The sequence below is a fragment of the Strix uralensis genome, chromosome 29 (genome assembly GCF_047716275.1).
Source record: "Strix uralensis isolate ZFMK-TIS-50842 chromosome 29, bStrUra1, whole genome shotgun sequence".
Lineage (NCBI taxonomy): Eukaryota > Metazoa > Chordata > Aves > Strigiformes > Strigidae > Strix > Strix uralensis.
The window spans coordinates 3409746-3432164 of record NC_134000.1 but is presented as its reverse complement, the minus strand read 5'-3'; the positions used below and the strand labels follow the sequence as shown (position 1 = coordinate 3432164).

Genomic DNA, 22419 nt, shown 5'->3' with positions numbered 1-22419 from the left:
TGATTTCCAGCGCTGATTAAAAAACCTGCAACTTTATATGCGTGTCTTACTCAGGCCTTTCCTTGGTTTGCATCATGAGAGGAACTGGAGCTCCCCGCTGTAGCCACTTCTGAGAACTCTAAAAGGGGAATGGCAACAAAAAGAGGAATTTTGAGGTTTTACAAGCGACTCACCTGTTAATCCATAGTAGGTAAAAGTGAGAAATCCCTCTATAAAGTACTGGAAGTCTGTAGTGCTGTTTGCATTGTTTCCTGTTCTTAAGGGGAATTGAATGGACCTTCTCATGAAGAGTGGTGTGCACCTGCGTGACATGTTACATTTACAGTCTGTAGACCCAGCTGGTCAATATGCCTACTACTGTCTTGCTCTTGATCCTGTTTAGCTTCCATTGCTACATTTGCCTGGAGTGATTTGTTGTTAAGAAATTTGGGACTTTAATCCCTGAAGCAGAAGGACAGGTTGCTGACACCCGAGGTTTATTTAAGGAGGAAGGAGTGTATCACTGTTACACAGTGTGGCAACCTCAGATGCCTGGATGACTCAGTTTCAAAGCTAAAGCTTGTGTTTCAGAACTGACTCGTGTTTGCAGGTTCCTGTCGTCCTCATAGAAACTATAGTCGAAAGTGTGCAGTTGCAGGGTGACAGACACGCAGATCAAAAGTTGGGCTTGCTTGTTTATTTGTTATGGCACTTAATGGTACCAGTTCCATCCCTTTCTCTCAGCCTGCTGCTGTCTGGCTCACTGTCATGGTTTAACCCCAGCCAGCAACTGCTTGCTCGCTTCTGGGATGAGAAGAGAATTGGAAGAAAAAAATGTAAAACTTATGGGTTGAGATAAGAACAGTTTAATGAATAAAATATAATAACAGTAATTGTAATGAAAATTAATATAACAAAAAGAGAGAGAGGAATATAACCCAAGAAAAGACAAGTGCTGCGCAGTGCAATTGCTCACCACCCACTGACCAATGTCCCAGCCAACCCCCCCCAGTTTCTATACTGGGCATGACATCCTATGGTATGGAATAGCCCTCTGGCTAGTTGGGGTCAGCTGTCCTGGCCATGCTCCCTCCCAGCTTCTTGTGCACGCCCTCGCTGGCAGAGCATGGGAAGCTGAAAAATCCTTGACTTGGGATAAGCACTGCTCAGCAACAACTAAAACATGGGTGTGTTATCAGCATTATCTCACACTAAATCCAAAACACGGCGCTGTACCAGCTACTAGGAAGAAAATTAACTCTATCGCAGCCAAAACCAGGCACTCATTTGCACCGGTAAGCTTGGCGGAGTTGTTCTGTGGCTGGGTGAGTTGGGTGCTCCTCCTTCACGAGTGCCGAGGCGCTTTGTGCTAGGCCTGCAGGAGTACTGAGGGGCCTGAGAGCAAGAGCCAGCCAGCTGCTGCCGTCAAGGCCCGAGTCTAAAACATAGATCCCCAAGCTCCTGCTTACTGGGAACCCTGCCAGGAGTGAGGAGAGTGACAGAAATACCTGCTTCCAGAGTTGCCCAAATACACCGCTTTAACACATGCTTAAGATTTATGTGTGGGATAGGGCTGAGAGCGTCTGCTCCAGCAACCCAGCCCCTCCAGTCCTGCTGGTTTTCCCTCCCATCGCTGTGGTGGATGGAAAACCAGTTACTCTGTGCTGTGCAACAGCTTCAGGCGAGAACTCCTCACCCAGCACATGTCTGTGCCACGCTGTTGAGACACTTAGCTGGTGCAAGCCCTTTCAGGCAGGGGAAAGAAAACTGAGTTCCTGGGTGAATGCTGAGTTGCGTGTGGGCTCAGAGGGTACCGTGACCCCTGCAAGGGGGTGGAGAAGGTGCCTACAAAAAGGGTCAGGATTGGGAATTCCACACAAGGTCTCTTGCCTCACCCCAGCGTTAGGATCCGCTGCTGTTTGAGGTGTCTTGGGAGATTTCAAGCTGCGCCAGGGCAGGGTCAGACTGGCTCTTAGGAAGGATTTCTTTGCAGAAGGGGTTGTTGGGCGTTGGAATGGGCTGCCCAGGGCAGGGGGGGAGTCCCCATCCCTGGAGGAGTTGAAGAGTCGGGTTGAGCCAGCGCTGAGGGATCTGGTGGAGTTGGGAACGGTCAGGGTGAGGTTCATGGTTGGACTGGAGGAGCTTCAAGGGCTTTTCCAACTGAGATGATTCTGTGATTCTGTGGTTTATTGACACACCTAACTGGTTCCTAAAGTGTTCTTCACTTAACAAACAGGATGGGCAGTGTAGATCCCATTCTTTGGTATTGTACTTTTTGCCTTCAGTGTGCACTGAGGCAGGGTGCCTTAATTCGGGGCTGTGGATTTAGGCAAAGACACACTGCAGTGCTCAGCACCGCAACCCTCTATTGAATCGGGCCTCCCCGCAATAAGTGTGAGTAATGGTAAGAGAGGCATGAGAGCAGAGTGACTGTACAGGAGGGAGAGCTGCACTTGACTTGCCAGAATGAAAAACATATTTGTAAAGGGATAAAATTAGCGCTGGGTACAAGAATGCCATTTAATGAAACAAATGACTACACCTCTTCTCAGTGGCAGGAACGAAGTGACACATCACAGTGTCCCATCCTCCTCTCGACGTTGCTGCAGAGGAGACAGCGGCTGGGCTAGCCAGGCTGGGGTGAGGTGGGGACCTCAGTGTCGCGGCCCCCCCGAGAGCCCCGGCCTCACGCCTCGCGTGGGGGGTGACGACTGACTGCGGCTCTCATCTGTGGGCCTGCAGTGAGAGGTGCCTTCCGCGGGTGCTGGGGGAGCAGGGCAGGAGGGAGGGCCGTGAGACGTGGGTGTGTGGTCTCACTGAGACGTGGGATCGCTTGTGAGATGCTTGTGGCCGCAAAGTCACAGAAAATAATAAAAATTGAATGTTTCTTCTCATTGGGGGCTCTTTTATCCCCTATTTGTTGTATTTTATTTCTCTATTTGTTGTATTTTATTTGTCTTCTCTGCTGTATTTTTGCCTTCTTTATGTCTTCTTTTGATGTCTCCCCCTCTGTAGTTCCACATCCTTATTTTTTGTTCGTTTTAATTTACTGTTGCTTTTTTACTCATACACGTCTTCACTCCTTTAGCTTTCCTAAGTACTTTCTTTTTTGTCTCTCTTGTGATCTGCCGTACAGTTTGGCCACCTTCCATGCGATGGAGCAATGTAGCTGAGTTGTGGGTTGACGTAGGCTTGCATCACCACCCCGAACCAGATTGCATCTGCAGTCCTCTGGAACTGACTACATGCCTGAGCTGATAAAAGATGCCATGGAACTGTGGATCTCGGGGGCCTCGGCAAGGTATCCTGCTGTACACGTGTGTGCGTGCTGATGTGCGAGTGCGTTCAAAACGCCCGTCTGTTCCATCAGCTCAGCTGAGCGGGTGCTCCTCTGGGCTTTGCAGCAGCTTATGGGAAATGGGAACAGACCCGCAAAGCTCGTGGGAAGACCGGGATTAACCCTGAAAAGGGGGATATGCCTGTTCCCCGGGAATGTGTGATGGCTGTAAGCAAGAGATCCAAAACCCCTCACTTGACCTTTCTATAATTCTTTCCCTTCCAGTGAGTCCCTTTCCCTGCCTGTGACTCATCTTCTGCTAAATGTAGACTGTAAGCCTCTCAGAGGACTGCCTTTCTCTCTGAACAGAGTAGCATAAAAAATAGCAACGCTGTTGAATAACCAGTATTATTTTTTAACACAAAAAACTTGAGGGCTGCCTTGCTGTATCTATGCTTCTCTGTCAAGGGATCTATCCGTTCCCCGAGAGAAGAGCCGAGCAGGTTCTGTCCTGGCCTGCAACAAGAAGGTTGTTCAGACGAGCAGTCTCGGGAGCGGCACGACCGCAGGACTGTGGGCAGTGGATGTTATAATAAAAGATAGGTGGGCTCTGACAAAGGCCAACGAATTTTTCATGTCACCCACATACTTCCTTCCCTATTTCTGACCCATGTATAACTGGCAGCATCCCCGTGGTAGCTGCAGCGTGGCTTACACGGGCATCCAGTCAGAAGTTGCCAGCTCCCTTCAGCAGGTCGCCCGACATCCGTCTTCTTTCCCCCAGCCTCTGCACGTGCTGCACAGCCGCCCGCTCCACTCCCGTTCTGGACCCTTGGTGACCCTGGTGATCATGCTGTTACCTTCCATCCCTCACTTCAGCTCTTGTTTTGTCTTTGACTTGTAGCAGATCTCTTACTCAGCCAAACTGGTTCCTTTTCTCTTTTCAGATGCTTTCGCCATATCCCGTCTCTCCATTGCCTGGTCCTCTGGAAGACAAAGGAGTGAGAATCAGCGTTGTGTGTTGTTACCCAGCGAACACTCTGAGAACTGCTTTGACAGGCGATAGAAGAAAACAGTGCGGTGTGGCCACAGCAAGCACAGGCTTTTCCTAACAATTTACAATTGCACTATGATCCCAGCGAGGAGTGGTGCTCAAACCTCCTTTTGATCACCTGTGTTCTCTTCTCTCACTGTAACAACATCATTTCCTTCCAACATGCACGCATTCATGCAAAAATGCCAAGATTCACCATGCAGATTAAAGCAGGTTTACAAATTAAGGAAAGGCTGGTGTGGAACAAAAGGAAAATTAAATTATCCCAGCAATTTTGCACTTAACTTTTAACCAAGTCCCGTCAGCGGCAGATGTTGTGTCGGATACACGCGCAGTGAGGCCTGTGAGAATTTTCCATGTGTCAAGGCTGCAGGAGCTGGCCCTAGCAAATCACACTGTTCTGAAAATGGTGGCCAGTAAGCAATAGGTGGGCTCTTCTGGGAAAAAAATGGGAAGAAAACTTGGTGGGATCCTGATCCTCTGCGGTGTCACCTTTCACAGTTGAGTGACAAGCAAAAGAAAGAAAAAAGGTGAGCTAAATCACCATGAGGATGGATGCCTCCTGCTGCGGAATAGAATGAAACCCAGTGACGTGCTGCCTCCCGTTAGATCTGGTACAACTGCCCTATGATAAAGGTTAATTTCTGAAAATCAGCCGTAAGCCTATAGGTCAGCCACTGAGGCAGTGACTTGGCAAATTTTTCATTGCAGAGCGTATGATAGTTTTGTGCCTACAGTCTGTATCGCTGCAGACAGTGGATTGTTGAATCCGGTGAAGTTTTAATCCCACTATGAATTTGTTTTCCACGAGTAGATTATGAACAGAGACGTTAGATTTCTATTAATTACGTATCTTTGAGTGAAAAACTATTGTGTGTATATATATATATTTAATAACAGGAAATGTAACAAACATTTATTTTTATTAAACAAATAAACCAGATAAACCTACCAAAGCATGTTTTCATTTAATTTCTTCGGTCTTGTTTCCCTTAGTATAAATGAAAGGTCATCAAGTGCAACCTCGTGTGTCTCAGGACACTCTTCATTGCATCAGGTAGTTGATGTCATACAAAAGCATCTTCTTTCTAAATAAGAGCTTTGAGATTGCGATAATCTTTGGAACTCTGTGTCCGCACGGCACCATAATCTGATTGAGGCCTCAAGGTGCAACACACAGGTTCTACTCACCTGATGTGTGTAGGGTGGCACCTAACCCGAGATCTTCCCAGACTCTGAGAAATGTAATCCCTGTCTGGAGGAGCTCGTGCCCTAGGAGCAACAAGCAGGCAAAGGTTTGGGAACATGGAATGGGACAGGGAAGGAGGAATTGTAGGGAGCTTGTAAATCCATTCAGTAAGCAGTCTGCAGGAGTGGGATCTGTGAAGGGAAGCTGGGTCTGAAGCGTGCCGGGGTTTTTTGCAAACGACCTCCCAGAGGCTGCGTCCAGCATCAAGATGGCATGTGGAAAGCAACACAAAGGAGTTGGGTGAGGGGAACTGTCCTGCTTTTGGCTGGGATGGAGTTAATTCTTCTTCACAGTAGCTAGAATACCACTGTGTTTTGGATTCAGTATGGGATTTGGGATGAGAAGAATGTCGATAACGTACTGATGTTTTCAGGTCTTGCTAAGAAATGAAGGACTTTCCAACTCCCCATGTCCTGCCTGTGTGCAGGTGTACAAGAAGCTGGGAGGGAGCAGAGCCAGAGCACTGGACCCAAATTAGCCAGTGAAATATTCCATATCATGTAACGTCATGCTCAGCGTATAAAGGAGGGTTGGCCGGGAAGGAGGGAGTTCTCTCTTGCTTCTGCGATTGTGGTTTTGAGATCTCATTTTTTTTCAGGCCCGCTAGTTGGGAACGGGCTGGATATCGGTCGGTGGGTGGTGAGCGATCACATTGTGCATTACCCATTTGTACTTTCTATTACCATTTTATTTCAATTATTAAACTGTTTTTATCTCAACCTACAAGTGTCCCTTTACCCTTTACCCAGGCCGGGGAGTGGCTGCGTGGCGTTTGGCTGCCAGCGGGGTTCAAACCACGACAGGGACTGGCAAATGGCTGCAGCCTGGCAGCAGCGCTTCAGCAGAGGCAGGGAGGGCACAGAAAGCTGGGGGGGCCCGAAACCCAGCTGGTGGCAAAGCTGCGTGTCGAGACCTGTAAGCGTGAGCGCCGCCAGTCTGCGTGGCTGCGGCAGCAGCTCAGAGCCAGCGAGCGAGCGAGGGCAGGAGCAACGTAACAAATCCAGTGGAGGAGGATGGTCAACGCCGTGACAGTTTCGGGGTCAGCTGGGATTGGTGGTGGGTACCTGGGAAGGCCCAAGTGGGCTGTCCGGGGTGTCAGAGCAGCACGGGGAGGGGATGAAGTGTGAAGCAGAGTGGTGCTTTGGTAGAGCTCAGAGATCTTCAGTAGCAGCAGCTGGATTTGGGTATGACCAGTTTCCCAAGGCACGGGAGAAAGGCAAGGCAGCGTATAAAGCTACCCACCACGCTACCTGTCATTAACAACTCGGGTGGATGTGGATCCCCAAAAACCTCATCTAGAGGAGGTTTCTTACTGCTCGTAAAGAGGTCATTGTCAAATAAATCATATAAAAGGCGTGCTTTCTAGAAAAAATTTTGAGAGTTGCAAGCATCCACCTTTAAAACCAGCAGTTCCCTTCACCACTGCCGGACTTTTCTGGTGTTTTGGTTGTCCCACTCATTCCCTGCCAGGGACAGGGAAGGGATCTTGCCCCTGTACTCGGCACTGGTGAGGCCACACCTCGATGACTGGGTTCAGTTTTGGGGCCCTCACTCCAAAAAGGCCATTGAATGACTCGAGCGTGTCCAGAGAAGGGCAACGGAGCTGGTGCAGGGTCTGGAGCACAGGTCTGATGGGGAGCGGCTGAGGGAACTGGGGGGGTTTAGTCTGGAGAAGAGGAGGCTGAAGGGAGACCTCCTGGTCCTCTACAGCTACCTGAAAGGAGGGTGCAGAGAGGGGGGATGAGTCTCTTGAGCCAAGGACCCAGCGGCAGGCCAAGAGGGAATGGCCTCAAGCTGCGCCAGGGCAGGGTCAGACTGGCTCTTAGGAAGGATTTCTTTGCAGAAGGGGCTGTTGGGCGTTGGAATGGGCTGCCCAGGGCAGGGGGGGAGTCCCCATCCCTGGAGGGGTTGAAGAGTCGGGTTGACCCAGCGCTGAGGGATCTGGTGGAGTTGGGAACGGTCAGGGTGAGGTTCATGGTTGGACTGGAGGAGCTTCAAGGGCTTTTCCAACCGAGATGATTCCAGTTCTGTGTTGCACCAAGCTGCCATTGATCTGCCACCTCCCCCAGCCTCTCCCGTCCTCTCGGACCGTTCGGGCACGGCGCCTCAGCCACCAGCATTTTCGGGGTTTCGGCCCCCCCAACCCCCCGTGTCCCACCTCCCCCCGGCCCCCAGAGAAAGCAGGCGAGACCCTGGGCCGGTGCGCGGGGTACGGGGGGCACGGCCCGAGCGGGCGGCTGGAGGGGGCCCAGAAGGCAGCTGGAGCTTCGCGCTCCTCTCCGCCACCCCGGGAAGAGCCACCGAGGGGGTGATTTCGGAGGCTGCTCCCGAGGCCGGGGGCTCCCGACCCCGTGGGGCTGCGGGAGCGAGGGGGTGTCTGAGGGGCCGGGGCAGGGCTCAGCGGGGGGGGACGCGGCTCCGGGGGAGGCCCCGCAGCGTGGAGCGGCCGCTGGGTGCGGCGCCCGGCCCCGCTTTCCCCGGGAGGGAGCGGTTTGGGGCGCCGCGATCCCCGTTTTGGGGCCCGCACCTCCGCCCGCGGGGTCACCGCCTCCCCCCTCCCCCGGCAGCGGGGGAGGGGAGAACCGAGGGACGTAGTCGGGTGCGAGGCGGAGCCTGAGCATTTTATGAATGGGCTCATATGACGTCAGCGAAGGCGGGAGGAGAGGCCCCGTGTTCCACCAATCCCGCGAGGCTCCCGGGCGGCAGGGCCAATCGGAGCACGGCCGCCGGGTGACGGCCATCCCCGCCGGCCAATAGCGACGAGAGAGAGGGTCCGACCACGTGGGGCGCAGGCCGCAAGTAGTACGGGGGCGTGTGGCCGCGCGCGCCCTGCCCCCCCCCTTGCCGGCGCGGCGGGAGCGTGGCGGGGCCGCGCGGCCCCAGGGCGGGCGGGGCCGGCCGCGTTGCCGGGTTACCCGGTGACTGAGCGGCCCCTCAGCCAATGGCGGCGGAGCGGGGGCGGGCGCCGTGACGGCGGCGGGCCGGCGGTGGCCGGGAGGGCTCAGTCCGGCCGCGGCCGCCTCCGCAGCATGGTGGTTCCCGCCGCGCTCCCGGCCGCCGGCCTCCTCTACTGGGTGGGCGCGCTCGGCGTCCTCTACGCGGCCGCGCTGGCTTCCTACCGCCTCCTGGCCGGCCTCCGCGTCTGGGTGCTGGGCAGCGGCGCCGCCGCCGTGGGGCCGGCGCTGGGCGCCTGGGCAGGTGAGTGCGCGTCCCGCCCGGCCGCGGCGCCTCTCGCCCGCACCCCCCCCGCGCACACACACCGGGGCAGGGCCCCCGCGAGGCGCCGGGGGGCCGGGGGCGGCAGCCGGGTCCCCGGGCGCGGGTTGAGGGGCCGGCGGGTGGTGCCGCTCGGCCGGGCGCGCCCCCGCGGCGCCGGGCTCGGGGTCCCCGCGGGACGCGTGGGACCGGCGGGCGCCGGGCGGAGCGGGGACCGCCGGTGGTTGGGACTTGCGGGCGGGCACGGGTTGTTTGAACTTGGGCTCGGGCCGCCGGGCCGGGCCTCCTGGGCGCGCGGCCCGGCTCGGGGCCGTGGCTCCGCGGAGCGGTGCCGGTACCGGTAGCAGTTTCCAGCGCGGCCGGTCGGTGCGCGGCCGCCCCCTCCGCGCGCGCGCCGGCCTCGCGCCTCATCGCTGACGTCACGGCAGCCCCGTCCCCCCGCCGCCCCCGGAGCAGCGGGCGCTGCCTTGGTACCCGCCGGGGACCGGCCCCGGGAGCGCGGCCGGCAGCGAGGGAACGGCCGCGCCGCCACCGACTTGCTGACGGAGTAAAACTTGTGCCAACCCGTCCTGCGGACCGGCCCCTCTGGAATCCGGGGCCGCCGTCGGCCGCAGCTCGGGGCCCTTCCGAAAAGGGTTGCGGCACCGGGGGCCGTCCCTGGTGAAAGGGGGGACGGTGGCCACGGCGCTGAAGTGGCATCCCAGGAGGCCGGGAGCACGGTGCGAGCACAGCCGAGGCGGTTACCGGGGGCCTGGCAGCGCTATGTTGTAGTAACTTTTCCCCGTTCTCCGATTCCTGGCCACGGGAACCGTGCTGGGGAAAGAACGTTTCTTCCATCTTAGTCTGCTCCAGTGGCTTTTAAGTAATGATGAGGAATGAGGAAGAGCTCCTCTGCCAGTGTAACGGATCAGGCCAAGAGAATTTTCAAATCCATTCCTGCCAAAGGCAGTGGGAAGGGAAAGTCCTGTGTCTGGTTGGGAACTGATAAGGCGGGCCTTAAAAATAATTGCAGACTGTAAGAGCTGTGAGTTTGAGATGAGGTGATGGTTTAAAAGGCTGCAAAATGTACTCCCTTCCCTGAAGGGGAGTAGGAGGACATCAAGTGCTTAGACTCTGCAGCTGCTTCTAGGTGGCAGACCTGTAGGTACGGCAGCCCCGCAACAAGCTGGAAGGGTGCAGGGCTAATCATAGAATCAAGAACGGTTTGGGCTCGAAGGGACCTTAAAGCTCATCCAGTTCCACCCCCCTGCCATGGGCAGGGACACCTTCCACTAGCCCAGGTTGCCCAAAGCCCCGTCCAACCTGGCCTTGAACCCTTCCAGGGAGGGGGCAGCCACAGCTTCTCTGGGCAACCTGTGCCAGGGCCTCACCACCCTCACAGGGAAGAATTTCTTCCTTAATGAATGTGGTTCCCTGTAACCTCTGCAGCAGCCAACACAGAACTCGTATGTGACCGTGTGGTTGGGTAACTGAACAGCTGCTTGTGCGAGACACCAGTGAACCACCAGTGCTACTGGCAGTATATGTAATCCCAGAGCACGTTACGGGTCCTGCGTGCACAGGCTTGAAATACAGCAGCAGTGCTTTGGACGAGTTACAGCATTACACGCACACGGTTAAGGCCCATGTCTTCCTTCCTTCCAGCTAGAGAAATGAGGTACCTGTTAAAGATCTGGTCGGCACAGGAGACCCAAAGCCTTTTTGACTTTCTGATGTTGGTTTTGAATATATTACTGCATCATCAGTTGCCTGCTGACCTGTGGTGCATCACAGAAGTCTTGGTGGCTGCTTTAGCTTGTTCTGCGTCATTTCAAACATGGAAGTTCACAGTGCTTGAGCCAAACGCCAGCTTATCAGCTGCAATCACGAACTGTAGACTACAGATCTTCCCTCAGTCGCATCCTCAAACATCCCATGAACAGCAAACTGCGGTGCGGATGTCCTCCGTCGCTGTTTTGCACAAGGGCAGGCAGTCAGCGGGTCGTTGTATGTGGCCGATGGCTGCGCACAAAAATTTTACCTTTGCCACGATCGTGTTCTTCAAGGCACGGAGAAAGAGGAGCGTTGGCGGGACAGCCAAATTCCCTGTTTTTGTTACTCCCGCTCTGAAGTGAGAGCACTGCTGCAGCATCAAGGAGGATGGAGAAGTAGGATGATGGTGCCTGGTAACTTGGACCTGAGCTGTCGCTGTAGAAGGACATGTGGCCATCATCAGCCCGCTGTTGTACGTCCTCTGCATGCTCCTGAGGCAGGCGAGACGCTGCTCTACTGGGGCAGCTGCTGTTGTCTCAAGCTGAAATGGGGAGGTTTTCTCAGTCTAAATAAGCAGGGGGGTGGTTTGCCCCGAAATGCACTGTGGCACCAGCGATAGTCTGGAGAGGCTCTCAGTTTTCTCTCCTCCTGGAAAGGAGGATGAAGGCACAGCTGCGGATATGATGGGTCACCTTGAGAATTAGCAAATTACCAAGTCATACTGTAGCAAGAAATGCATTTCCTCCTCTCCTGGTCTTTTTAAAACCAATGGGTTTGATGCTAATTAGCTGCTGTGATTACTGTGACAATGCATTCTTTCTACTGCACAACTAAAAAAGAACTTCACAAAAAGTAGAAAGCCCTTACAAGCCCTTTTTCTAAGGGCTCCTTACTGCCCTTTAACTCTTCTGCAGGTCTGAAATTGAGTTGCAAATTTTTCACTCCTTTTCTTAGTGGGTTTTTTGTTGCGTATATGCAATTGCTGCTGTCTCTGCTCTGTCTAATTTGCTGGTATTTAGAAGGAGGGGGTGTGAGGAGGAGGAACCATGTGAACCGGTAATGTACTCTGAGAAAATTAGGTTTGTACTACTTTAAATAGCAGCTGTTTGGGGAAAAAAAGATAAATTTTTCTCCGGTCACAGTTACGTGTGAAGGTCTGTATGTGGCTTTTCTGGTTTTCTCTCCCCATAACTCACATCTGGCTTGGTTTTGGCTGCCGTACAGTTTGGGTGGATGTTGTTTCGATGTGGGATTTCTGGGTGCGCCTTGAGAGAGAATACAGTCAGAACTCCTGGGTCAAGTGCTCTGTACCTTTAATATGCCTCATAAATTGGTAACAGAAGATGAGAATAACAGCTCCCTTGCTTGGAAAACAGTTTAGCTAAATAAACCACAGACTCGACAGGAGCAGAGTGCCGAGGAGTCATTCTGAAATCACCAAGAATACAGCAAAGATGTGGCTGTTCCCCTGCCTTCCTCTAGACAGGCAGATCTGTTGGCAGCGCTGGTAGTTGTGATCCATAATGGTATTTCCTTAGGTCGGATGAGTGTCCCCTATTCTTCTCCCGTCGATGGTGGTGGCAGGCAGCCACCTTGCTTCTCTGCCATTGACAGTTGGGTGTATTCTGGAGTACAGAGTGTCTGAAGCAGGGGACCGTCTGCTGCTGTCATAGCTCCCGTTTGGAGAGTTGCCGTATCTCCTATTTTAGGAAACCGCCTCTTCTTTCTGCAAAACATGAAATCGTTTTTCTGCCCCTTCCCTTCAGTAACTCGGTGAAATGAAGTCAAAATCCAATGGTAATTCTGACTGGGAGGCCTCTAGTCCAACCTCCTGCTCAGAGCAGGGTCAGCTGTGAGATCAGACCAGTTTGGAATATGCAAATAGTCAGCTTTGTATGTTCAAAATACACCAGTGCTACAAGTTGGAGTGATGTCATGCTCTAAAACTTGTAACATCTCGGTCATGTCAGATACTTAAACTTTTCTTCCTTTTTTCCTGGCTCAAAATTGCAAATATTTTTTTTTCCCCCCAATTTGCTGTAACTGAAGTGATGCATTAACTGGAAACAAAGTTTATTTTGACTGTGTAATTGGCCATATGACACTCTAAAAGTCCTGTTTTCTTTCAAGCCTCGCCGTGACTTAGAAAAGCACCCACTTCTTCCCCCAGTGCCTTTGATACAGGCACGGTTGAATAATCGTACATTTAGTGATCACAAAATGTCTGATAGCGATGATGCTTCCTCATGTGGTGAATACAGCTGTACAGTTGTATTGGGGCCAACAAATGTTTGCGAAGATGAGCTTGCCTTAATTAAGCTTCTTGGAGTTTATTCACTAACATGCAAAAATAACTAAATGTGGGCAATTTGCTCTAGATTGCTTAAAAAAGAATCTGTAAGAGGTCATTAATCAGGATGGTGCTCTCAACTGCCTCTAACTTTCTGTAATTTGGTTTTAGACAAAACCCCCTTATTCAGTCTTAAACCTTTCTTTTCCTGTGTAAATGTTTAACAATAAGTTCTTTCAGCAGCAGCAAAGCCGGGTGAAGCTCACTCCCTGTTCTTGTTGGCTTCTTTTACTTAACATTGGCTACAATTGACTATGCATAAGCCAGCGTCTAAAACCAGCTATTTTTAGATCAAGGCCACTAAGGGAGGCACAAAAAATATATGTAACTGGGTACTTGAGGAGTGGAGGAGATGAGTATTTGTGTCTTTACAGTCAGGTCTTTTTAAAACTAAGGCCATGCGGGGTGATTCCCAAACTCAGTTTACTGACTAGGAAGCTGGGGTAATAACAAGCTCTAGATCAGACCTTAACACTAATTTTATTAGATTAATAAAATGTGATGCTTACGTGAGGAGGAAGAAATGACAAGCTGGATTTTGTGCTTGTAAATGGTTTGAGTTAGATTCCATCGATACGGTTATGCTTCCCGTGGTCCCTGGAAACAGCGTCTTATAAAACAGACCCTGATCCTTATGAAGTTCTTGGGACAACCTTAATGAAATAAATCGGATGAGAAATGATTTTAATGACAATTTAAGAACTCCATACAAAGGACGTTGACTTTAGTGCTGAGCAGGCGGTAACTTGTTGATAACTTTGAGCAGCTTTCACAAGCAATGTCATTTTTCAAGCTCCTTAGCATCAAGTGAAATAGCTGTTACCTGAAGGCTTTTTTGTTTTCTGCAAACAAGTTTCCATCCCTGTTGCGCAAATGAGTGCAATCTTGCTCTGCAGGCGTTTGGCAATGTGCAGCGATAGCTGACAGACCACGTCATAAATCACTGTTGCAGATTAAAACAGGCAACCTAGTGCAGTGTGAGGTGAGGTTATAGTTAGTGGGGAAACAAAGGGAGTTTCAACCTCTTAACGCTGCTCTGTGCAGGATGCGAGAGGAGAGGCTCTGCACGACTCTTCTCCCCGCACCCGAGTGCTTGGCTGGCATGTGCCGAGCTTTGGGGAGAGCTTTTGGTTCCCTCTTTTTGTTTAGTGGGATCACTTATTCAGGCCTTTATCATCTTCAGCACTTCAGATCCATGGCAAGGGTTTTCTGGGCTTGTTCTCAATACACAAACACTTCTACCCTTGTACGAAATAAAGCGTGCCACTACTCAAACTGAAAAGTAATGTTAAGAACGTGTGAAAACATGCCAGCTTCTTATAACTCTTGACCATGACAGCTCAAGTCAAACTTGCAGCCTGAACTTGGAGCACGTATTGTTTTTTCGTATGGCTCTCTGCAAAGCACTTCTGAAGGGTTACTGCACAGAAACGTGGCTCTGGGAATGATCTGGTGCAAGCATCCTACTCCTGTCTGAACTTCCCACAAGTGCCGTGCTCGCGTGTGTGGCTTTTTCTTTTCCTATTCACCATGTAACATTTCTCAGTATCCATCCTAAATTTTCTCTGGTAAAAAAAATTAGCTGTCTTCCTTTAGTCATCAGTCCTACTCATAGCTTCTAATTTAGAAGACTGCTGTCAGTGTCTCCCTCCAGCCTGCTCTTTGTTGGACTAAGCAAGTGCTGCTCTTGCAGCAGCCTGGGAGAGGTGGGATCTCTGGCCCTGTTGCTCTGGGCTCAGCAGCTCGCACTGTACTTCAGTGGGCTGCCACTCCTTTGGAGACCTTGCAGCTCTTAGTGAGCCAGGGAGGTTCTCTAGTATTTTTTGTAGGCTACTGCTACTACCATATCCTAAGATCAGTTTTGCTCTCTGGACAATATAAAGGAGTGAACCATACTCTGCTCTGTTTTCTACAATTTTGCTGTCTTTCTGCTTCTTGATTTCTTCTTTTAGGTGTTTTCCTTTGCACGTGATGTTACTGACTGTTTAAAATGTCTGCTTAGTAGAATTGCTGAACACTTGTTAAGTGCTCCTTCTTGCACTCTCTGGTCAGAAAGGGAGAGGGAGAGCCCAGAAGTCCAGAGTCTCTGGTTCTGTTGCGTCCCTGCTGTTGGGCTTCTGGCTTGTCAGCACTGCCAGGCTCATAATCTCCAGCTCTGGTTTGATTTGGTGTGAACGCTTCCATTCACCTGTTTTGTTGAGAGATGCTTTTCATTTTTCAAGGGAAATTCTGGGTGGAACCGTTCAGTAACACAGAGCTGATGTCACTGGGGAGCTGGAATTGGAATGTGAAGAGGCTTTGCCGTGCTTAACTTCAGGAACAGATATGCATGTGAAGGAGAGTTAGATGCTGTAGTATGGTCTCTCCACCTCCAAAAAAAAAAAAGCTAGTGATGGGTGGAGGACAGATGTTACTTACATTAAGGTGAAAGGAATACCCATCTCTCATAAACAGCCTGAGAGGAAAATGCTTGAAAATTTGTTAGCCTGGCAAATGAGTAGCTGTGTTATTTTAAGCTAGCTCATTCTCTCAACTTTCTGTGTATTTTAAAGTAGGAATACTTGTAATGGAAACCGGTTACTTAAAACTAGGGAATTTATGCAAGGATGTAATCTAGAGTAGTATCTTGCTTCAGTTTCTTTATATTGCTTTTTTGGCCAGTGTAGTGCCCTCCCCTTTGGAAGGTTACCTGTGCAGCACCCGGGTGAAAGCAAGGAGAGGCCTTGTGTAGTAGCGAGGAGCGCAGAAGTGTCTCCAGCAAAGAAGTCCAACTGGAACTGCGCTGGGGGTTAGAGCCAGTTGGGTAAGTGCACTGCTGTGTAAGGAGCAAGCGAGCTAGCAGGAGGTCCTGAGGGTGTGAGGGCAGAGCTGAGAGTGGCGTTTGGGGAAAACTGCAGTGGCTCACCACCTGGGAATTTTTTTTTGGTAGGTGGGTGAAACGTGTTGTTGTTCTTGGTCTTCTGAACAGTTTCATTCCTAAGCCATAGGGTTGGGATGGCCACCTCTGCAATAGAAAGGACGCTAGAATAATTAGGAAGGATATTTTCTTACTAACAAAAGTGCCAGGTGTGATTCTTCAGGCTTGTATGAGAACACAAATGTGGGATAAACAGCGTAGCTAGTGGCTAAAGTATCTCACGTTGTGTTGGGCTTGCATCACTTGCCTAATTAGATTTAGGGTTGCCGTTTGTAACTTCAGGTGACTTCTGTTGCTCACTTATTGATAGGCTTTAGGAAACCTAGATTCCTAGGGCAGAGCAAAACACTTTTCAGATTGAGTACATTAATATCTGAAAATGCTAGAATTAGGGCTATTTGACTTCCTTCACCTGTAGTACATTTAATCGCACAAAAGGATTCTACCTTAAATCTGCTATTTTTCGCCTCCTGATTATTTAACCTTAACGTAGTATTTTTTTTCAAATCTGTGCAACGTCTCAGATTCCTGGAGTTGAAGTCTAGAGCAGTACACCATCACCCACTGGGTGAGTCATTAGCAGAGCTGAAATCCTGATCCACAATATAAGCTTCTCCAGCTAACACTGGAAAAGAGCTATATGCAAAATTTCCTACTGAGCTTTTAATTTACTCCCCTGCCCTCAGCAACAGATGGTGACACCTAACATCCTGGGGTTTGATCGTAGGTTTTGAAAGTAAACCTCTTGAGTAGCAGTTCTTAAAACCGGAGGTGAGATGTCCAGAAGCTGAGCCTCAGGGAGAATGGTGCCTGTCCCTTTGTTTCTTGTACTTATTTTTCTATTTTTGTGGCACACTCCCTGCTGCTTTCTCTCCTGAGGGTTCGTTCTTGTGTTCCTCTCATGACTCAGTTGCTTGTCCCAGAGAGGGTGGCAGGCAGCTGTGTGGCTCGGGCTGAGGCATGGTCTGTGAATGTGCAGTACTTAATGTCTACGTGACTGTACAGGATTTGGTTTTGGTTGCTTGGGGTTTTTTTTCTTCTGTTCTACCTCCTTCCTATTTTCTCCTCTTAAGTAGTCGTGAGCCGTGGTGTCCCAGGAGGGTGTATTCCATCAGTTATGCCAGTAGCTGAGGGACAGCTGCACCACACTTCTTGAGGAGCTCTATACTTGCTGGACACGGAGGAGCAGGGCTGAGGAGCTCCGTTCTAAGGATGTTAATCACAAAGATTTTTCCAGAGGATTTTCATGTATGTTAGAAAACTACCACTGAAGCAGAAAGGGAGAAAAGCTGTAATGAGAGAAGGGGAATGGGAGATGTGGGGTAAGCTCAGTGGGGCAAAGGTTTTTGTTGTTGAGGGGAGGAAACTGTTGTGCAGAGACTAAAGAGTCTTGTCTCCTTCCAAAGTCTCTAGTCCCTACTTTTAGAGGCAGAGGTTTGTGGAAATGTGCAAGGGGGTGTGTGGGTATGGAAAGCAGAAGGCAGAGAACTATCTACAGTGTGACTGCTGCTACCCAACCAACACTTGCTGATGCTTCCATGCTGCTCTTCTCCATACTCCCCTTCACCACTGGATTCTTGTTTCAGCAAGTCTCAGTTTCCCATTCCCCATCTGTGTCCAGCCAATCTGTTCCTCCAAAACTCTTCCCTCGTATCTCTTCTGAAGCCTCTGGTTGACCTGTTTCCCATGGACTTCAGGCCCCGTGCTTCCTTCCCCCGGGTTCTTACCCAGCCAGAAAAGGCATTTGGTTTGTAAACTCACTATTCACTAACGGTTTTCACAAATATTTTTTTCTTGAAGAGGTATATATGCCCAGTATTCCTGGTGTCTGAGTCCCATCTGCCACAGGAACTTTCTGTCTCCAGAGTAGTGACTGAGTAGAGGTGATTCAGCACAGCTCACGCATCAGATCTCTTAGAGAGAGAAGCAGCAACCAACCAGGAGAAGGATATAGGACACTGAAGGATTGCTGCACTGCTGGAAAAAGCTGCTACCCTGTCAGGAGTTGAACAAGGGATTAGAGTTAGGGTTTCTTGGTGTTTGTTCCTGCTCTCAGATGTGTCTTGCTGTCCAACCCAGTATTTGTTTGGCGTGGCAGAAAGTGTTGTGTGTTCTGATCAACTTAAAATTGTGCTTAAAGGCAATTTACCTGTCCTAATACATACTCTTTGCCTCTGTCTCCTTGTCTCGGTGGTCCCAATTCTGTCTTCAGATCCTGGAGAAGAGAAGGGTCCAGGGAGACCTTAGAGAGGCCTCCCAGGACTTAAAGGGGGCTACAGGAAAGGTGGGGAGGGATTCTTGATCAGGGAGTGTCGGGATAGGACGATAGGGTAATGGCTTTAAACTGGAAGACAGTAGATTCAGATTAGATCTAAGGAAGAAATTCTTCCCTGTGAGGGGGGTGAGGCCCTGGCACAGGTTGCCCAGAGAAGCTGTGGCTACCCCCTCCCTGGAAGGGTTCAAGGCCAGGTTGGACGGGGCTTTGGGCAACCTGGGCTAGTGGAAGGTGTCCCTGCCCATGGCAGGGGGGTGGAACTGGATGGTCTTTAAGGTCCCTTCCAACCCAAACCATTCTGTGATTGATCCTGCAGCTATACTGGCTTAAACTGAGGCTAAAACTGCAGGAGGAGCCTGTTGTCACTTGGCCCCATCTTGATGGGCTATTCCAAAGTCTTGTTGTGCTCAGTTCTGTGTGGGTCAAGGTGGGTGCCATGTATGCAGTCCTCTTGGGGGTACGCTGAGAGGCTTGTTTGTGAGCTGCAGAGTACAGTTTTGGAGGTCCTTGCTAACAGGTTTTAACAAGCTCCTTTCCTTTTCAAAGCCTAGGATAATGGTCTTGTATTGATTTGCTAGTTAGGGAGGTAATTTTCAGAAATACAACTTTTCACCACTCTCAGTAGTTTTAGTACTCAGAAAGAACTTTCTGTGGCTTTAGCCTTGGGGACAGACCAGTTGTATTTGGCTATATAAAACTCTAATCCTGGTAACCAAAGTCTTGATGGCTTACAGTATTTGAAAATGAGGGTTGGGGTGGGAATCTGTTAGTCTGGATGTCATTTTGACTAAAATTTCTTGGCTTACAAAGAAAGAGGTGGATTTTCAAGCTGCCAGCTATGCAGAATTGTGGTAGGATCTCATCCCAGCTGGATTTGTCACTTCTGTGCTGTTGCTGGTTGTGGATAAAATCAAAGTGTAAAACTTCTGATATGAAACATTGCCTTGCCAACATATGAAAATAATGCATTTGTTCAGAGAAATGTTAGCGTGACGTACCAGTATAGACTAGCTTGTTTCAGTGACTGTTAGTAAGCTTTGGATTGAAACCATGTCTCTTATAAACTAACCTAGAATTTGTCTCCTTGCAGCTTTGCTTTTTTTATTTTTGCTTCTCAAACTTTCTTTCGGCACAAATTTTTTACAAATGGAGAAAGTCGATCTGAGTAAGAATATATCGTATTTTCCAAATGCATATTGTTTTAAAATAGCCTTTACTGTAGAAGTTGGGTTATATTTTCATTTTTAAAGCCTTACTTTGGGGGGAATTAGTAGTATGACATGCATCTAAGGAAAGGGATGCTGATCGTAACTTAATGCTTGGTCCTGTCCCGCACATAGTGCGTACTAGCTGTGGATTTTCTGCAGTCTGAAGTTTTGCCCTTATTCCTAAATCTTGGAGCAGTGATCAAGTTCTTAATTTGATTTTTTTTCTCCTTAAGGTGTCTTAGTACCTTTGATGCAAACTGCTACTTCTAGCTACAATGGCCATTTTTAGCGTGAATGCTGTTCCTAAAGGCAGTAGTGCATTAGTTTGCAGGTGGGCTGGGCTGCTCTGCCTCGAACAGTGACCTGACCAGGCTGCGCTGGGCCCCAGCTGCCCTGAACTCAGTGATGATGGCCTGGTGCTTGTGGGACAGCAGTACTTCGGTGAGGTGGCACTTGGCTGTCTGACCATGTTGAAAGAAAGGTTTAGGGGACCTGAAGGAGAGCAGCAGAGTTGCTGCAGTTGGCAGGGGGGGAACTTTATGCTTTTTTTGGAGGGATCTCTTGAGGGAGAGGCTGGAAGGACCTGGGGGTAATAAAGCCGTTATGGCAGGCTGGTTCTGGTCAGCGGAGTAAAGGTACCAAGATCACTCTAGCAGAGGTGATAAGAACAACCTCCTTTGCTCTCCCTAGTGTCTGACTTCTTAAGGGAGGGTTTTCTCTTGGACCAGAGAGAGAAGTCCAATAGCAGGCCTCCAGTCCCACTCAGGGAGGAGGGGGGAGAGCACTACTGGAAACCTTTTCTGTTGTTTGTTCCTCTAGTGGAAGCTGTAAACCTTTCTAAATCAAAAAGTAAGTCCTTGAGAAGTTGGGATAGGAGAGCCGCAAGGACGGGATGCCAAAAAGGGAGGAAAGCAGCAAATAGAAAAAGAGGGATGGGGCAGGAGGTTCATAAACAGGGAGCCAGAGGGTGCTGCTTTCCAGAGCATCCAGGCAGTTGGGTGCTGTTCTCCCTTTATAGCCCTACATCTCTGGACAAAGGGTGTTGCTGGAGATTCCTCTGAGCTTCCTTTGTATCTGAGACATGGCTGGTCAGCTTGCTTGGAGCGAGCTGAAGAGTCCTTGCACCCTCATGGCAGTGTGCTTGCCAGTATCAATTCACCTTCAGATGCTCAGAGTTCAAGATTTTTAAAAGATAGGGAGTTTTCTCTTCCCAGCTCAATGACATCTTCTTCCAATGTAACAATCCACGGGTTTCTTACCAGTGGATTCCTGCATGGATATTTCTTCCCACAATGCGAACGGTTGCCCAGTATTACTGGCTGGGCCACACTGGGATTCTGGGGCGTGTTACCACAACTTATGGTGGCCACCTCTAGTCTGGCGGGTCCTGTTCCTAAATTGGAGGTTCACCAGCAGCTGGTTCAGCTAATTTGTCAAAGCTGATGCACTCTTCCCTTTCCCTGGTGTGCTAGGTCTTGATTTTGTTCTGAACTGGTTCCGGATGATGGCTGGCTAAAATCTACTTTTTGGCAGGTGTGGGGGAGAGCACGGTAGCCTGCTGCTGGCTTAGCTCCCTGCATTGTCTTGCCGTGCTGTGGGACAAGTGCTAGTGCCAACGCAAAAGAGGGGTTGGGAACCGACGGCTGAAACTGGAACTAGGGAGAAAGGATGTGGCTGCAGTCGCATCTTGAGTGGATATAGCAGGCTGCCGGTGAAAGGGGGGGGAGCTGTTCCCCCTTCCAGCAAGGACTTCCAGCACTTGTTTGAGTGGAAGACTCTAAATGGAAAGAGCACTGGGGAGATTGTGATGAAGACCTCGGACGGAGGCTGTGGGGCGTCTTGATGGGGCGGTTGCTGCATTCTTGGTGTAAGTATCTGCAGAGGTCTCCACCTTGCTGGGAGGAGGGCAGGTGTTGAGGGCATGGCGAATACTGCTGGGTCTGTGCCAGCGCTCCCCGACGGAGCCGGGCTCGGTGGGACCTGAAACTCATGGGGGGTGTGAGGGCTGGCCCAGGGGCCCTCCCTGCTGCCGTGGGTACGGGACAGGGAGCACCTGGGGCTGGCGGCATCAAGTTAAGGGTGAGCGCTGGGCTGGACCCTCTGTGGAAGCCACCTGGGGGGCCTCGTGGGGCAGGCGGAAAGACGCTCGGTTGTCTCGGTTCTTCTGACCGCTCCTGCGGGCAGGGCTGTGCGGAACGGGCTGGTAGCCCCGGGCTGGCCCTGCTGGGAGCCGGGCTCTCTGGAAGTGCCCGCTGCTGGCCTGGAGTGGGGCTCCTGTCACACGTGTGTCTTTAGTGACAGAGCATCGATCTCGCAGTGACGGGGACGGACTGGGGTGAAAGCGCGACGGTAAAAGCCTCGGGCGAAGCCGCTGCGCTGAGCTGCTGCTTCCCTGCCCCTTCCCCGGCGGGGAGGGACGGAGGCGTCAAGCATGGGAGCGGGGAAACCTGTGTCCCTGTGTCCCTGTGTCCCTGTGTCCCTGTGTCCCTGTGTCCCTGTGTCCCTGTGTCCCTGTGTCCCTGTGTCCCTGTGTCCCTGTTCCCGCCCCTCCGCGGCGCCGCAGCGCCCCCTGCCGGCCCCGCCGCCTCAGAGTGCCGGTCACAGCCGGTGCCGCCGCCTCCCCCTCCCCTCCCGCCGCGCCTCCCGGCGGGACCCGCCCCCCCCCCCCCCCGCCCCATCCCGCACCCTCGGCGGCTCCGGTGGGCGGCGGTGGGGAGGAAGCCCGCCCCGCTCCCGGGGGATCCGCTCCCGGCGGGGGAAGGCCGCTGCCGCCCCCGCGAAGGGTTAACGCCGCCTCACCTCAGCCGCCCCGGCCGCGCCGGGAGGGGGGGGAGGAGGAGGAGGAGGAGTGCCGTCACTGCGGCGGCTCCCGCGCCCGTTACCTAACCGGTGACATAACGCGCTCCCTCCGCTCCGCTTACGAAACCCCCGGGGCAGGTTCACAGGCCCCGCAGGGAGGCGGCGGGGCCCTCCGAGCCCGGCCCGGCCGCCGCTGCCTCCCTCCTCCCGGCTTCCCGGGCTTCCCGGGCCGCGGGCTGCCCCCGCTCCCAGCCCAGGGGGCTCCGGGGCGCGGCAGGGGCTCTCCCCCCCCCAGGCTGATGAAGAGTTGGGGGAAGGGACGTTCATCCGTGGGGGCCGCAGC

General features: G+C 51.6%; 1 protein-coding gene and 1 long non-coding RNA gene across 4 annotated transcripts in view; both read left to right on the top strand.

The window, feature by feature from the left end:
• Positions 1 to 5266, top strand: part of LOC141935875 (uncharacterized) — a 63727-nt gene extending 58461 nt beyond the window's left edge. For all 3 annotated transcript variants that reach the window (XR_012626650.1, XR_012626651.1, XR_012626652.1), the window contains 2 exons: positions 3116 to 3280; positions 4204 to 5266. This is a non-coding gene — a long non-coding RNA (uncharacterized LOC141935875). The remainder of the gene's footprint in view (positions 1 to 3115; positions 3281 to 4203) is intronic.
• Positions 5267 to 8552: 3286 nt separating this feature from the next.
• Positions 8553 to 22419, top strand: part of HSD17B12 (hydroxysteroid 17-beta dehydrogenase 12) — an 84213-nt gene continuing 70346 nt past the window's right edge. Inside the window, exon 1 of the mRNA XM_074852517.1 lies at positions 8553 to 8757. Coding sequence (XP_074708618.1) covers positions 8589 to 8757 — 169 coding nt within the window. The 5' untranslated portion in view covers positions 8553 to 8588. The remainder of the gene's footprint in view (positions 8758 to 22419) is intronic.